The sequence below is a fragment of the Mastigoproctus giganteus genome, chromosome 2 (genome assembly GCF_048544385.1).
Source record: "Mastigoproctus giganteus isolate SK-2022 chromosome 2, ASM4854438v1, whole genome shotgun sequence".
In the NCBI taxonomy this organism is placed as follows: Eukaryota; Metazoa; Arthropoda; class Arachnida; order Uropygi; family Thelyphonidae; genus Mastigoproctus; species Mastigoproctus giganteus.
In genome coordinates, this window is record NC_143576.1 from 217386933 (window position 1) to 217403523 (window position 16591).

The 16591-nt window shown below is 36.5% G+C and overlaps 1 protein-coding gene across 1 annotated transcript in view; it reads right to left on the reverse strand.

Annotated features, from left to right (window-relative positions):
• Positions 1-2075: 2075 nt before the first annotated feature.
• LOC150090095 (putative carbonic anhydrase 3) overlaps positions 2076-16591 on the reverse strand; it is a 65585-nt gene continuing 51069 nt past the window's right edge. The window contains exons 7-9 of the mRNA XM_090390172.1: positions 11655-11714; positions 9926-10150; positions 2076-2201 (exon numbers count right to left, since the gene is read on the reverse strand). Coding sequence (XP_090246298.1) covers positions 2076-2201; positions 9926-10150; positions 11655-11714 — 411 coding nt within the window. The remainder of the gene's footprint in view (positions 2202-9925; positions 10151-11654; positions 11715-16591) is intronic.

The window sequence follows — 16591 nt, forward strand, 5'->3', positions numbered from 1 at the left end:
AATGCTCTACTTAATGAGTTTAATGGAAAAACTTGCTGGATAAGTTTTAGTATCTCCTGGTCACTTTTTCCCAGCTTCACACAAAACTTAGTCGCACATCTTTGTCCTAAAATGTATGAAACAACACTTACACCTACCACAGAAAAATATACTTAACTTTCCACTCAACTCTAAATAAACAACTGTGTTTACTGAAATACAGCTTCCTATGGCACTACAGAGTGAACGGTCTCTGAGCTATTTAAACATTTGTGGGATTACTGGTGAAAATATTAAAAGCACTCAGCTTGGTCATCTGTTGACATTTCAATAATTCTAATGACTAAAGAGTGATCGAAAAGTTATTCCCAATTTTGAAAGCATATGTCAGTTAGCAAGTAAAATAGAGTTATCACTGAATGTGCATTGGGTAGAGAAATTTATATGACTTAGTGCACAATGTTAACCCTCAACCATGAACATCTGATTATAGGAACATAAATGATAACATGCCATTAGAGACACCTGGCATTTTTTTTTTTTTTGGGTCAAAACAATAAAAAATGGATACCATATAATGATAAGTGAAATTAACCAGAGTACGCTCTGTACAATGCTTACAGGTTATAAAAAAAAAAAAAAAAAAAGGAAAACGCAATATTCATTTTTAAAAAAAAGTTTATATTTCCTTTACTACTTATACAAAAAGTTTCCATATTTTAAAAACATTCCGCTACCTTTACTATTTATTAGCCAATTCTTTAGTTAAAACACATAAGGCTTATTCTTTGGTTTACAAGAAAAAAAAATCAAAAAAAATCAGGCTAATTATGAAAATTCCTGAAATTTGCAAATATTCAAAGGTATGCTCTTTTTCAGTCATTTTCCATACAGTTTTTTCAAACTTTCTTTTGTATATATAGTCTAACCTTCCTATCTACTATAATGACTAGACAGTTTTGAAGCCACTCTAAAACCTGTTTGTCGAATTTGCCATTGGTTAAGCATATATGTTTTGCAGACCCTACTTTGGCTTCTGTACCAAATGAGACTTGGGAAAAAGTCCAATAATTATCAATGTGCCAATAAATCCAAAGTTGTCAACTATCTTGAAGAGATGGTTTGCAACCTTTAATTCTCTGCATGAAGTAACATCAACCTGACACTAATGTTACAGAAAACTGTTTAATTTGAAAACAGACAGAATAGATACTCAGATACTGCAGGAAAGAGAGTGTGGGTCTATTCCCACACTCTCTTTTCAGTCTACGTCTCAATGACTGTCCATGATTTGAAGGGTACTATCTGCAGAAGTCATTGGGTCTTTTTCATGAGACTTTCATTCAATACAGCTTTTTTCTTATTCTAAGGAATTTAAATAGAGTAATTAACACAATAATCTCTGCATCTAATTTTGTTGTCTGCTTTAACTAAAGTTCATTTAGTCCATATATAACTTGTCCATTATATGTTTGGTTCCTGTTCATGGAAACTCTGTCCCCTACTGCTGATGCCTACAAGTTTATTTACATGTACATTACATGTTGTCATGTTAGCCTAGTTGAGGCAATTTTACCTGAGTCTTGGTGCATACGGGGTCCCACTGAGGGTCTTAATCCACCACTAGATATAGCCATCTGACTATGCAAGGCTGAGAAGATGGTGTTATTGCATTCTTATTAAAGTCACTCTTTTTTATTAAAATTTGATTTTTTTTCTTTTTCAGTGAAAACTGTTGTGTTAAAATAAAAAACTTTTTTTGACACTAAGATTTTGCGAAAAGAGAGCACAAAACTCTGATCTGTAAAATTGATGGATAGCAATACAAGCTGTTGGGTCCAATGAGTACTTAGCAAGAAACTGTTGCTGAAGTGCAGCAGCATCAATTTAACTATTTTTCCTCCCATATTACATCAAGTACATCCTGCAGGAACATCATGTATTGAACATATTAGAAAGTAACAGCTTTTTCTCTTATATTTAAATAACTAATACACAATATAGCTAAATAGAACAAATAAAAGTAGACAGCATTCTCTAGAGGAATATTTATTTGTTGCAAGCAATGGTTTGACCGCATAGTTTGTATACAATAACTACAAAGTTGCATCATAACTCTTTTGTGAAATCCACAATAATCGATCATTTAAAGGCTGAACAGGTCGATAGTTGTCCGCCAATGGTTCACGATTTAAACACTTCAGTCTTCTGAATTCTTGAAGCTTTAGAAGAAATCAAAATGAGCATCATGGTCCATAAACCATGAATATAAAAACAGTGTGAGTATAATAAATAATTTATTTTATATTCTAAGGGTAACAGCTAGTTAAAACAAGGTGTGTGACTTTCAAAATGATTATGTAGTCAATAAACTGTTTTTTTTTCCCCGCACAACACTTTTTTTTTTTTTTTTTTGGTAGTTGTTGGCACATAGGCTTCTGTCGCCATAATGCACCTCCCAAGGTTTTTGCAGTACTTTGATCCAAGCCCGAGGCGGGAATCGAACCCGCGACCTTTGGGTTGCCAGGCAGGCACTTTACCCATCCGGCTAGCCCGGTCGGCCCTCACAACACTATGTGTTCGTATATTTTCTTGATATAATTTGCAAATATGAGGAAATTGTGTTCACATATTATTATAAAGTAACTGATATTTGGAATGCTTCCTGACTAAGTCTTATTCTTGTTTAAAAAGTCAGTCAATAATAATAATAAATAAATAAAAACAATACTTAAGTACAAGATAAGATTTAAATTGAAAGATACTTAAAAACATATAAACTGGAAAAACTAGTTTCAAAATGGATCACAAGTCACTAATGGTCGCAAAAGTTTTTTTTTTTTTTTTTCAGTTAAGTTTTTTGAACTGTCAGTATTCCATTAGACCAAGTATATTTTACAAACCTCAACATTTCACAAACCACATTTTTTGTATCATGTAAATAACTTGTGGTGGTAAGCCACAAATTATTTACATTTAGAATTTCTGAGGTTATAAAGTAGCTGCTGATTACAAAAATGCTAGAAGTTTTCAGAAACATGATGCCTTTGATAACAAATATTAATAAAAGAACGTGTGTGGAATTGAGGGGGGGGGGGTCAGAAATCAGATAGGTCAGTGTATGAATGGTCTTTTTTCATGGTTGTTGAAGAACACAGGTGGGCCCTTTCAAGAATTTTGTAGTTTCATTATTTCATTGTCTTTCATCAATGAAAGACATAATGAAAGTCATGTCTTTCATTAGACATGACTGTCTTTAAAGAAACTAAAAATTAGATACAAAATGTATTGTGTGTAGTAATGTAATTTGATTAGAGCATCAAAAAATAAAATTTTCATGTGCAAACTTGTGATAGGTGAAATTAATTCAAAATCTGATTTGTGTATATTTATCTATTAATGAGGCAGTGCTTGTGTCAAATCCCAGTTGTATCAAAAATTATCACACAGCACCTGGCAGGCACCCAACTTTGTTTTATATTTCTGAAAAAAATTTATTTGTGAATTCTGTTTGAAGAATACAAATGCTTGATCTTTTACTAATGGATTACAATATTTATTAAATGTGATTTTTTATTTATTTTTAATGAAAATTTTAAAATTTTAAAATTTTAAAATGCATGTTTTTAATGTAAAAATGAAAATTTAAAAATGCATATGTAAATATGTTACTTTCAATAAAGAAAGTTAAAGTATAAGTTCTGTATAAAATAAAGTATAAGTTCTGCTGAAAATGAAAAAAAAAAAATAATAAATAAATAAAATATTTAAAAAAAGGAAAAATGTTAGTTATAAAATATAAACACGAACTTAATAGTCAATCTCATTTTTTGTGATCATTAGGATCACAAAAATTCAAACTTATACATGTGCATGTATTAATACGTTTTACTACATAAATAAATAAAATAAACATATAAATAATAATTATAATCAAAACAAGAACCTTTTTATACCGAAATGAAACTACTGATATTATGCCATTCCAGTTTATCATATGCAGCTGTGATGTCATGCATACATGGTAACTGCAATCTGCATGTATAATCCCGATGAGCATTCCATTTTGTGAAATTTTCCATTTCAAGCACTTAATTCTGCAGCATCATGCAATTTTTTTCTTACTGAATAGTATTAGGTACATTACAGCCGCTGGTGGTAAAGGGCATGGGGAAAGTGGGCAACTGCCCAGGACCTTGCACCTCTAGGGACCTCATGGCTGAAAACATTTAAGCCCAGCTCGTATAAATGTCCAGAAATTCATTTAACCTGAAACCTTAGAAACCTTAAGTTTTGCAAATTACAGAGTCTGGAGACTAGGCACCGGCGAGGTGATCTGATAGAGGTGTATAAGGCTTTGAATGGTTTGAGCATGCTCAATGCCAATGGGATTCTTCATCTTTCTCAGAATAATCACCTCAGAGGGCATAAATTCAAATTGAGGAAGGACGGATGTCGGATAGATGTGCGGAAATTTGCCTTTGGCCAGCGGGTGGTTGGTTGGTTGGTGGAACCGACTTCCATCACTTGTTGTTGAAGTTGATAGCCTAAACAAATTTAAAGCTCAACTGGACAGGTATTTCGAACGAACGGAGGGGTGAAATGGGAGAGGGTTTTTTTTTTTTTTGTTTTTTTTTTTTTTTTTGGCTGATGCTGAATAAGCTTGCTTTCTTGCATCATATGCCTCTACTAATGCTAATGCTAATGCTAGATCCAGTACAAAATGAACATTAATTAAAAATGCAATAACACTTTAATGATATTGCTATATGCACTGAAAAAAAAACCTTTAAACAACCTCAATTTCTCATAGCAAACACACACTACCAAACAGTTTACAGGGAAACCAATTCACACCACAGTACTATAAACAGGGTCAGGGAACCACTCAGATAAAAAAGCTCCACATATAAGTACAATGTCGTGTGGTCGCCTTTGTTTGGTTTCATTTTTTTGATTTCGCTTCACTTGCTGCTTTATTTATTCTAAGTAAAAATTCAATATATTTAGTTTCCTTACATTGCAATAATAAAGTTCTAGAAAAATGTGCAGAATTAAACTGCTTAAATGTGCAGAATTAAACTGATTTCTAGGTTTAAGCAGCACCTTGATGCAAGAAGGAAACTTAAATCCAGTGCATGTAAAAGATAAAGGAAAGATGAATTGGAAAAGAAGAAACAAGAATTAAGCAGATAAAGTCTTACATTTTTGAAAAGATGTGATGATGACATGAGTTTAGTGATAATGAAAACGAAGAGTTTCTGGAGATCAATAATGAATCTTTCAAGTGTGTAATTATACGTCATCACACAAGTGAACTGAAAGAACCTTCATATTGGTGAAAGGAGTCATCAATTCAACAGCAACCGAGGAAAATAAAAAGGATAAAAGGAGAACCCGTGCAAACATCAGAGTCTTATGAATGTGAGCAAAGTGAACCCAAAAATATGTTCCATCAGTATTGATTTAGGTAAGTGGATTATATCATTTCATGGTTCAAAGTTATGTGGTATAATATGCAAATGACATCTCAGTGTTGAAGATTACTGAAACGATGAAAAAACAGGCATATTAGTAACTTTCACTACAACAGAATTTTGAAAAATGGTGAGAAACAGAGGTAGCATTGGCTGGTATACTCAAATTCCAAGAATGGCATTTACTGTTTTGCACATCAATTACTTTCAATACAATAAACCTCTATTATATTACATGGATGTTGTGAGTGGGAACACGTAAGTGCAGTGTTAGAAATGCATGAAAATAATGAAATTAATATTAAATCCATGTCAAAACAGGTTGATCTGAATCAATGGCTATAGGCAGATAAAACACTGATTATAAGCACCAGCTACACATTCAGGAAACAAAAAGAAACTGGCAAGATTAAAGTTAGGTAACTATTTAACAATTACTAACATCATGTAATTTAGGTTTTAGAGGCCACAAGAAAACATTATCCTTAGATGTAGCTCAAAATTCAGGAATGAGCAGAAGCCTGGAAAACAAGATGCATGGTATTTCAGAGACTGCTGGGAGCCATTGCGGTACAAGTAAACACATGGGTTGTGTTAGGGTAGCTAAGAATAGAAACAGGTGCAGGTATACTTGTGTGTACACCAATGCTAGGAGTTTAGTAAATAAATTTGATGAATTTGAGGTATTGCTCAAAACATCAAAGGCAGATATTGTTGGGATATCAGAGGCGTGGTGTCACACAGATATAAGGGATGCAGAACTGCAATTTGGGGAGTACAACGTCTACAGAAAGGATAGACAGGATAGGAAAGGGGGAGGGGTTATGCTATTAGTTAAGAAACACATAAAAACCAAGGAAGTAAAGCCAGTCGACATCGCTGGACAGTGCAGTGTTGAGTCAGTTTGGTGTGACATAAGCATTGGGAGATCAAAATTGAGAGTAGGAGTGTGCTATAGGCCTAATGACTCTGATGAGTATAATAAGGAACTGTACAGGGAAATAGAGTGGGCCAGTAAATCAGAGAGTCTTATAATGGGAGATTTTAATTTCCCAGATATTGACTGGAATTTGGGGGCTGGTTACTCACGCACCAGCAGGGCTTTTGTGGATTTATTGGATGATTGTTTTCTACATCAGCATGTTCGGGAGGCAACTAGAGGAAGTAATAATCTTGATTTGATTATCAGCAGTGATTCTTCATGCATTAAGAATCTGCAGATAAATGAACCACTAGTGGCAGTGATCACAGTGTGCTGAAGTGGGATTTACTCAAAGAGGTAACTACCATTAGGGGTAAAGGGAAGGGTTATTGCTTCCGTAAAGGCGACTACGATGGACTGAGACAGTTTTTAAATTCTATACAGTGGGACCAACTGATTAGCATTAGCATTAGTAGAGGCATTTGATGCAAGAAAGCAAGCTTATGCAGCATCAGCCAAAAAAAAAAAAAAAAACCACTCCCACTTCACCCCTCTGTTCGTTCAAAATACCTGTCCAGCTGAGCCTTAAACTTATTTAGGCTATCAACTTCCACGACAAGGGATGGAAGTCTGTTCCACCAACCAACCACTCGCTGGCTAAAGGCAAATTTCAACACATCTATTCAACAACTGTCTTTCCTCAATTTAAGTTTATGCCCCCTCAGGTTTGTAATCTGAGCAAGAATCCCATCAGCATTGAGCCTGCGCAATCCATTTAAGGCCTTATACACCTCAATCAGATCACCTCGCAGGTGCCTACTGTCCAGATGCTGCAATTTGCAGAATTTAAGCCATTCTTCGTAAGAGCACCCCTTTGTTACCCTTCTCTGTATTCGTTCTAGCAACACTACGTCCTTCCTAAAATGTGACTTCCAGACCTGTACACAGTACTCAAGTCCACTCCATTTGTCTGTATAATTGTTCATTGTACTCATCAGAGTCATTAGACCTATAACAAACTCCTACCCTCATTCATTTTTGCTTTCCCAGTGCTTATATCACACCAAACTGATGAATATTGCTTGTTATGTTATGTTATTTTGGTTTTTAGGAGCATTAGCAACTAAGGCCATATTGCTCTGGGGATATGCGGTGGTCATTCAATGACCTTTCCGCATCCTCCGTATTTGGTGGTCACGGGCTCGAACCCTGGTCTAATCAAGAAGCATGTGCTACGCACTGCTGCTCCTGCTCACCTGGCTATGGAGGTGCCATTATGATGATGATGAACATTGCACTGTCCACCTCTGTCAACTGGATATACTTCCTCAGATTTTATGTGTTCCTTAACTAACAGCAAAATCACTCCTCCCTTCCTATCCTGTCTATACTTTCTGTACACATTGCACACCCCAAATTCCAATCCTACATTCCTTATATCTGTGTGACACCACATCTCCGACATCCCAGCAGTATCCGCCTTTGATGTCTTGACCAGCATTTCAAATTTATAAAATTTATTTACTATACTCCTAGCATTGGTGCACATGCAAGTATACATGCACCTGTTCTTACTCTTAGTTACTCTAAAACATGCCATGTATTTACTTGTTTCATGACTCCCATCTGTTCCTGAAATCCCCAGCAATTTGCTTTCTGGGCTGCTGCTCATTCCAATAAAAGCAGACCTCTGCCTGCAGCTACTGTTAATCTTCGTCTGTGAATCCCCAAGCTAGCAGTTTTCTGACCCACCTAACATTGCCTCAATAGCAACAGCAAATATTCTTGCACCCTTTCTATTTAAGTGTATCTCATCTCTGTAGAAGCAATCTCTCCTGTTAACAAGCACAGACTATGCTGAGAAAAATTCTATCCTATGAGCCTTGCAGAATCTCACCAGAGTAGAACTGATTGACAAGGCACTGATCATATACTCCCTCCTATCATGTCTGGGCAAGATTGCAGAGACTTTCAAATTTAACCCTAACTCACGACTTTTTGTCATTGTTGTTGTTGTTGTTATTTGGTTTTTAGGAGCATTAGCAACTAAGGCCATATTGCTCCGGGGATATGCGGTGGTCATTCCCTGACCTTTCTGCATCCTCCATATTTGGTGACTCACGGGCTCGAACCCCGATCTAATCAAGAAGCATGTGCTACGCACTGATGCTCCTGCCCACCTGGCTACGGAGGCGCCAACTTTTTGTCAACACTGACCTGTACTTGTTAAGTAAATCAGCAGATCTCCTAATGTCATTAGTGCAATGTGTAAACATTATCACCTAATGTCATTAGTGCAACGTGTAAACGTTATCATCTTTTGTGCCCTTAAAAGATGATATCTGCTCTACAACGTCATCAACTTTTTCCCCTGGCAGATATACCCTGGTTCTATTCCAACTATCCTTTCTGTTTCCCTGATAATTGAGTCAATGACAGTAAATAGCTCCTGTGGGACTTATGTTAACACTAGAAAGAAAGGAATGAGCAATATCAACCATACATCACCAATGTTCAAGTGCTGTAGACTCTGTTCCTTTTGAATAACCTTGACAAATTTTCAACCTGAAATGTAACATGCTGCAAAAAACTAACAGAAAGCCCTGTGCAGTCCTTTAACAGATTTACTCACCCAAGGTTAACCTTTAACAACTGCCTGATAACAATCCCACATTGCAACTAAAATGTCAGAATGCACCAATTTCCTTGCTGGTCTCTTTATCCGAGTGTCTTAGATGTAATCAATGATGGACTGAAGGGTAACACCATTTAGACTCTGTATATTTCCTGAAATATCTTGACAATATCTACTTATGGAACAGCTTTTTGATTTTCAAAGCAATAATCTACAGTATAGTACTTCATTATTATTCTATAATACCTGCAAACTAAAAGAATACACTCATCTTCACAGATACTGGCAGAAGTGAAAGAAACAGCTTACGAGTTTTATGCTACAGCAAATGCTTCTTTGGATGCTGACATAAATCCTTGTTCAAAATCAACCATTACTGCATGCAGATATAAGTCTGGCTGTAACTGCTTTCCAGCATTCAATGCCCTTTAATGGTTTTCTTGCCTTTTCTCTAATATCAAAATATAAATCCTTGTTCTGACATAAATCCTTGTTCAAAATCAACCATTACTGCATGCAGATATAAGTCTGGCTGTAACTGCTTTCCAGCATTCAATGCCCTTTAATGGTTTTCTTGCCTTTTCTCTAATATCAAAATATACTCAAGCCTTACATGCCATAAACTGTATACAAATGGGTAGACGAGCATGGGGACCATTTTTTAGTGTGCACCATTTCATGCAGTTGTTCAATATAAACAATTTGTTCCTGGTTGAAAATGTCAACAACTGATTCTGGTCAAGCAACAATGGAAGTATTTTGTTTCATATATGATTACGATATAATGTCATATCTTTAAATAACTGTTATTAAACTGATTGCCCAACTCCATTGATTAAGAATAAGAAATGTTTAATAAGTTTAAAAATAAATTACTTCAATATAACCTTAAATACAGAAGATAATACATACTTGTTTACGACTAATTGATATTGGATTGTGAAAGATTGTCCATGAAACATTTTCACTGCAAGGTGGAGCGGTCAGAGAACCTCTATAGCGGTAAAACGGGGAGCGTTTTTTAGGTATTAATTCCTCTAAAAGCAAGCCTGATATATTTACTGATGAATATGTATCTCTGATTTTCTTGAGGTTATCAACTATAGGCTTCAAAGATGGAACTTCTTTTTCACATACCTGTGAATCACAGTACTAAAATTAGAGAACTATATACATGAATTTTGATGCAAATAATAATTTTCATCAGAATTCATGCAACTGGATATAAATGTCAATAATTAGGTTTAATCAATAAAACTAGTATTTCATGCATTCATGTTTCATTAATTGAAACTTATACTAAGTTAAGTAAAATTTATGAAAATTTATACCAATCACTGTAAAATCAGTTCTAAATAAATAAATAATAAATTTTCATTTATAGAAGGGGGCACCAGAGAGGTTAATACCCCTGTAAATGTTTTATTGTCATTGATTACTAATGCGGCAGTTAATAATGGGTCATGCATTTTTTTGGGACAGCATGAGTTCTTCATTCTCACATTGTGCACACCAATGTCAGAGTACATTACTCAAGCACCATAACTGGCCCCTTTTATTTCACAAATCTACTTATTATAGCAAATTATATAAAGATGCACCTACAAGAATAATGGATACATAAAATAAAGCTAAAAAGTAGATAATAGTAGACAGGAGAAAGTTAAAATCTTAGCCTTTTCATGCACTTCACAGGTACAAGAACATCATATCATTAATGACAATAACACTTTTTGAAATTATTATTAACAACAAATAATGCAAAAACAAAACTAGAATCAGCCTAATGGGCTGCACAAACACATTCATAAACATATCTTCAGTTAGTTCTACTTAAATTAAAGTGTAAATTTTTTTTTTCTAAATTAAAATGACTTCAGACTGAGGTGAGAAAGCTACAAGAGTGATAAATAAATATAAATTATCCAAGATAGAAAATAGTAGTTCCTTGTTTGTGGGTTTTTTTTTTGCACATCAGCTACTTGGCTAAAGTGCAATAGTTTTTTTTAAAGAAAATCCAAAAGGTATGCACACATAAGTACTTAGTATCATTCAGGGGTTAAAGGTTGAGAAGATGGAAACACTTGGCTGATACTGCATAAGCTTGCTTCCTTGACTAATTTGCCTCTGCTAATAGTAATACTAAAGAATTTTTCCAATTAAGTGTTTCTTCCTGATCAATATAATTTTGAAAAACATAATCAAAGAATAAAAGCCATCCTATGAAGGCAAATTTTAATTTGAAGTCAAAAAATATATATTTTGAATTATATAATGCATGAACTTTATATTAACCAAATTAAATACTACAGGAATATCGGCCTTCCTGGAAGAAGCTTAAAGATGATTTCAAATTTATGGGGCTCTTTACATTAGCTTTTTACAATACATGCTCTTTACAATACCATATTAACACACATTTTAATGTATAATTTTTTTTGTATGTTTAAGGATAAAAATCCATTAAAATAAAAATAAGATGTGGGTGGTTCATTGATCCCCCTTCCAATTTCTAGTTCCAATTTTTAAATTTTAATTTCCAATTAAAATTAAAAAATAAAATTTGTTTGTAATTTCTCTAAATAAAGTTTATAAAGATGTGTCATTGATGCCTGTACAATTCACAAAAAAATTTTCTTACCTTGAGAAATATGCCTAAAACTGCTAATTCACCCTTATTGTTGATGTGCACTATGTGAAGCTGAAAAGAAAGAAATTAATTGTAATACATAACATTTTAAAAATATTATCTTCGATGAATTAGCAAACTTACAGTATTTAACATGAAAAAGATTTGATAAAACATTACCAGGAATAGTCCCAGTTAGGGACTATTCCTGGTAATAGTCCCAGTTATGCAGCATCAGCAAAAAAAAAATGCCCTCCCATTTCATCCCTCCATTCGTTCAAATGCCTGTCCAGCTCAGCCTTAAATTTAGGCTATTAGCTTCCACAACAAAAGATGGAAGACTGTTCCACCAATCAACTACCCGCTGGCTAAAGGCAAATTTCCGCACATCTATTCTACAACTGTCTTTCCTAAATTTGAATTTGTGGCTCCTCAGGTTCTTAATCTGAGCAATAGGAAGAATCCCATCAGCATTCAGCTTGCTCAAGCCATTCAAGGCCTTATACACCTCAATCAGATCACCTCGCAGGTGCCTACTCTCCAGGCGCTGCAATTTGCAGAACTTAAGCCTTTCTTGGTAAGAGCACCCCTTTGTTCCCCTCAAGAATTAAGGGAACAGGGAGGTGATAATCCCTTGTACAACGGAATTATCACCTCCCTGTCCCTGCTAGCAAAATTCCTATATATCATTGACAAGACTCCATGACCTGCCCTGGCAGCCCTTCTGCACTGCTCAGCGAACTTCATATTTGGCTACACAATTACCCCCAGGTCTTTTTCACTTTCCACTTCCCTGAGTGTAATACAACCCAATTGGCACATTTCTCTTTGGTTATTGTTACCCATATGCAGTACTTTGCATTTGTCAATGTTAAACTCCAGTTGCCACTTCTCAGCCCATTTTCCCAACTTATCTAGATCCAGTTGGAGTAGCATGCTGTCATTACTGTTGTTAACAACCCTGCCAACCTTTGTATCATCTGCAAATTTGGACATTAAACCTGATATACCTTCATCAATATCATTGATAAATATATAAAACAACAATAGGCCCAACGTCGAACCCTCGGGAACTCCACTAATAACATTTGTCCACGAAGAGCAGTGTCCATTGATTACCACTCTGTTGTCTCCCACTCAACCATCCCTTTATCCATTGTAGCAGCTTACCCTTGATGCCATACCTCTCCAATGAAAAAAAGCCGTGAATTAGGGTTGAATTTGAAAGTGTCTGCAATTCTGCCCAGACACGATAGGAGGGAGTATATAATGAGAGCCCTGTCGATCAATTCGGCCCTGGAAAGATTGTGCAGGGCTCAAGGGGTAGAATTTTTTTCAGACTGGTCTGTACTTGTTAACAGGAGAGACTGCTTCTACAGGGATGGGATACACTTAAATAGAAAGGGTGCAAGAATGTTTGCTAATGCTATCGAGGCAGTGTTAGGAGAGTCGGAAAACTGCTAGATTGGGGGGATACAAGGACTAATAGATTAACAGTAGCCACTGGCAGAGGAGAAAGTGATTCTTGCACTGCTTCTATTGGAATGAGCAGCAGCCTGGAAAATAAGATGCAGGATATTTTGGAGACTGCTGGGAATCATTGGGGTACAAGTAAACACATGGGTTGTGTTAGGGTGGCTAAGAGGAAGAGCAGGTGCATGTATACTTGCGTGTGCACCAATGCTAGGAGTCTAGTAAATAAATTTGATGAATTTGAGGTATTGCTCAAAACATCAAAGGCAGATATTGTTGGGATTTCAGAGACGTGGTGTCACACAGATATAAGGAATGCAGAACTGGAATTTGGGGAGTACAATGTCTACAGAAAGGATAGACAGGATAGGAAGGGAGGAGGGGTTATGCTATTAGTTAAGAAACACATAAAATCCAAGGAACTGAAGCCAATCGACATCGCTGGACAGTGCAGTGTCGAGTCAGTTTGGTGTGACATAAGCATTGGGAGATCAAAATTGAGAGTAGGAGTGTGCTATAGGCCTAATGACTCTGATGAGTATAATAAGAAACTGTACAGAGAAATAGAGTGGGCCAGTAAATCAGTCTTATTATGGGGGATTTTAATTTCCCAGATACTGACTGGAATTTGTGGGCTGGTCACTCACACACTAGCAAGGCTTTTGTGGATTTATTGGATGATTGTTTTCTACATCAGCATGTTCGGGAGGCAACTAGAGGGAGTAATACTCTTGATTTGATTATCAGTAGTGATTCTTCATGCATTAAGAATCTGCAGATAAATGAACCACTAGGTGGCAGTGATCACAGTGTTCTGAAGTGGGATTTACTCAAAGAGGTAACTACCATTAGGGGTAAAGGGAAGGGGTATTGCTTTCGTAAAGGCGACTACGATGGACTGAGACAGTATTTAAATTCTATACAGTGGGATCAACTGATGATGTTACCAACAGCAAATTCAAAATGGGAAGCATTCAAAAAACTTAACTTGGAAGCTACTAGGCTTTACATACCAACTAAGAAATATTGTTCAAGGTTTAGGCCTAAATGGATGTCAGATGAACTAATGAGGCATATGGAAGAGAAGAAAAATGCATGGGATACATACAAATTAACACATGACACAGAAGCCTATGATAGATACACGTTGATCTGTAACCAAGTTACAAAGGAGGTTAGGCAGGCGAAGGCAGATTACGAGAAATCCTTGGCAAAGGATGCGAAGAAAAACAGCAAAGAGTTCTTTACTTATGTAAACTCTAGAAGGAAGGGGGTGAATCAGATTGGTCCACTTGATATCGATGGGTCAACTGTTGATGATCCTGCTCAGGTAGCTAACAAACTAAATGAATATTTTGCATCGACATTCACACATGAGGAGTTATTCAGCGAGGGGAATGCCAGAGGTGTATTCAACTCTGGCAGTAAGCTAGAGAATCTTGTAATAACTAAGAGTAAAGTGAAGGAGAAATTGTTGAAGATAAACACAAGAAAGGCACCTGTGGTGGATGGGATCTATCCAGTTATATTAAAGGAGGCAGCAAAGGAAGTAAGCAAACCCTTAGCCATAATTATGAGAGCTTCCTTGGACTCAGGGGAGGTACCTATGGACTGGAGATGTGCAAATGTGACCCCAATTCACAAAGGAGGATCAAAGGCTGACACAAGTAATTATAGACCTGTGAGTTTAACTTCTGTTCCCGGAAATTTAATGGAGACACTGGTTAAAGAAGCACTGCAGGATCATCTAGACAAGACTTAAGTTATAGCTTAGACACAGCATGGTTTTGTTAAGGGGAAGTCTTGCCTGACCAATTTGATTGGATACTATGATGCAGTCGCAAAAGAACTGGATGCAGGGAATAACTTTGATATTATATACTTGGATCTTAGAAAGGCTTTTGATACTGTTGCACATGGAAGACTGCTGCACAAATTGGAGCAGTGTGGCATTGGAGGCAAATTGCTGCTATGGATAAAGGGGTGGTTGAGGGGGAGAAGACAGAGAGTGGTAATCAATGGACACTGCTCATCGTGGAATAATGTTATTAGTGGAGTCCCTCAGGGTTCAGTATTGGGTCCTTTATTGTTTTCTGTATTTATAAATGATATTGATGATGGTATATCAAGCTTAATGTCCAAGTTTGCAGACGATACGAAGGTTGACATGATTGTCAAGGACACTACTGACACTATGCTGCTGCAACAGGATCTGGAAAGGTTGAGCAGATGGGCTGAGAGGTGGCAAATGAAGTTTAACATTGGCAAATGTAACGTACTACATATGGGAAACAGCAACCCCAGAGCAACGTATCAACTCTGTGGTACTACACTGACAGTGGTAGAGAATGAAAGGGACTTGGGGGTGGTTGTGCAGGCAGATATGAAGTTCTCTGAGCAGTGCAGACGGGCTGCAAGAGTAGCTCATGGTGTATTGTCAATGATATATAGGAATTTTTCTAGCAGGGATAAGGAGGTGATTATTCCCTTGTATAAGGCAATGGTCAGGCCACACCTAGAGTACTGTATACAGGCCTGGAGACCTCATTTCAAGAAGGATGTAGAGCTGCTGGAACGACTACAGAGAAGGGCAACAAGATTAGTGAATGGAACAAAGGGGTGCTCTTACGAAGAAAGGCTTAAGTTTTGCAAATTACAGTGTCTGGAGACTAGGCAGCAGCGAGGTGATCTGATAGAGGTGTACAAAGCGTTGAATGGTTTGAGCATGCTCAATGCTGATGGGATTCTTCCTCTTGCTCAGAATAATCACCTGAGAGGGCATAAATTCAAATTGAGGAAAGACAGATGTAGGATAGATGTGCGGAAATTTGCCTTTAGCCAGCGGGTGATTGGTAGGTGGAACAGACTTCCATCCCTTGTCGTGGAAGTTGATAGCCTAAATAAGTTTAAGGCTCGGCTGGACAGGTATTTTGAATGAGCAGAGGGGTGAAGTGGAAGTGGTTATTTTTTATTTATTTATTTTACTTTAATTTTTTTGGCTGATGCTGCATAAGCTTGCTTTCTTGCATCAAATGCCTCTACTAATGCTAATGCTAATTTGTACAGCAGTCTTCCATGTGCAACAGTATCAAAAGCTTTCCTGAAATCCAAGTATATGATACCAAAATTATTTTTGGCATTCAGTTACTTGGTGACCACATCATAGTAAGAAATCAAATTGGTCAGACAAGACCTCCCTTTTGACAAACCCATGTGTCTTAATTATTACTGCAGTCTTCTCTAGATGATCCTGCAATGCTTCTTTAACCAGTGATTCCATTATTTTCCCTGGAACACAAGTTAAACTAACAGGTCTGTAGTTACTTGTGTCACCTTTTGAACCTCCTTTGTGAATTGGTGATACATTTGCACACCTCCAGTCCATGGGGACCTCCCCTGAGTCCAAGGAAACTCTCATAATTATGACTAACGGTTTGCTTACTTCCTTTGCTGCCTCCTTTAATATAACTGGATAG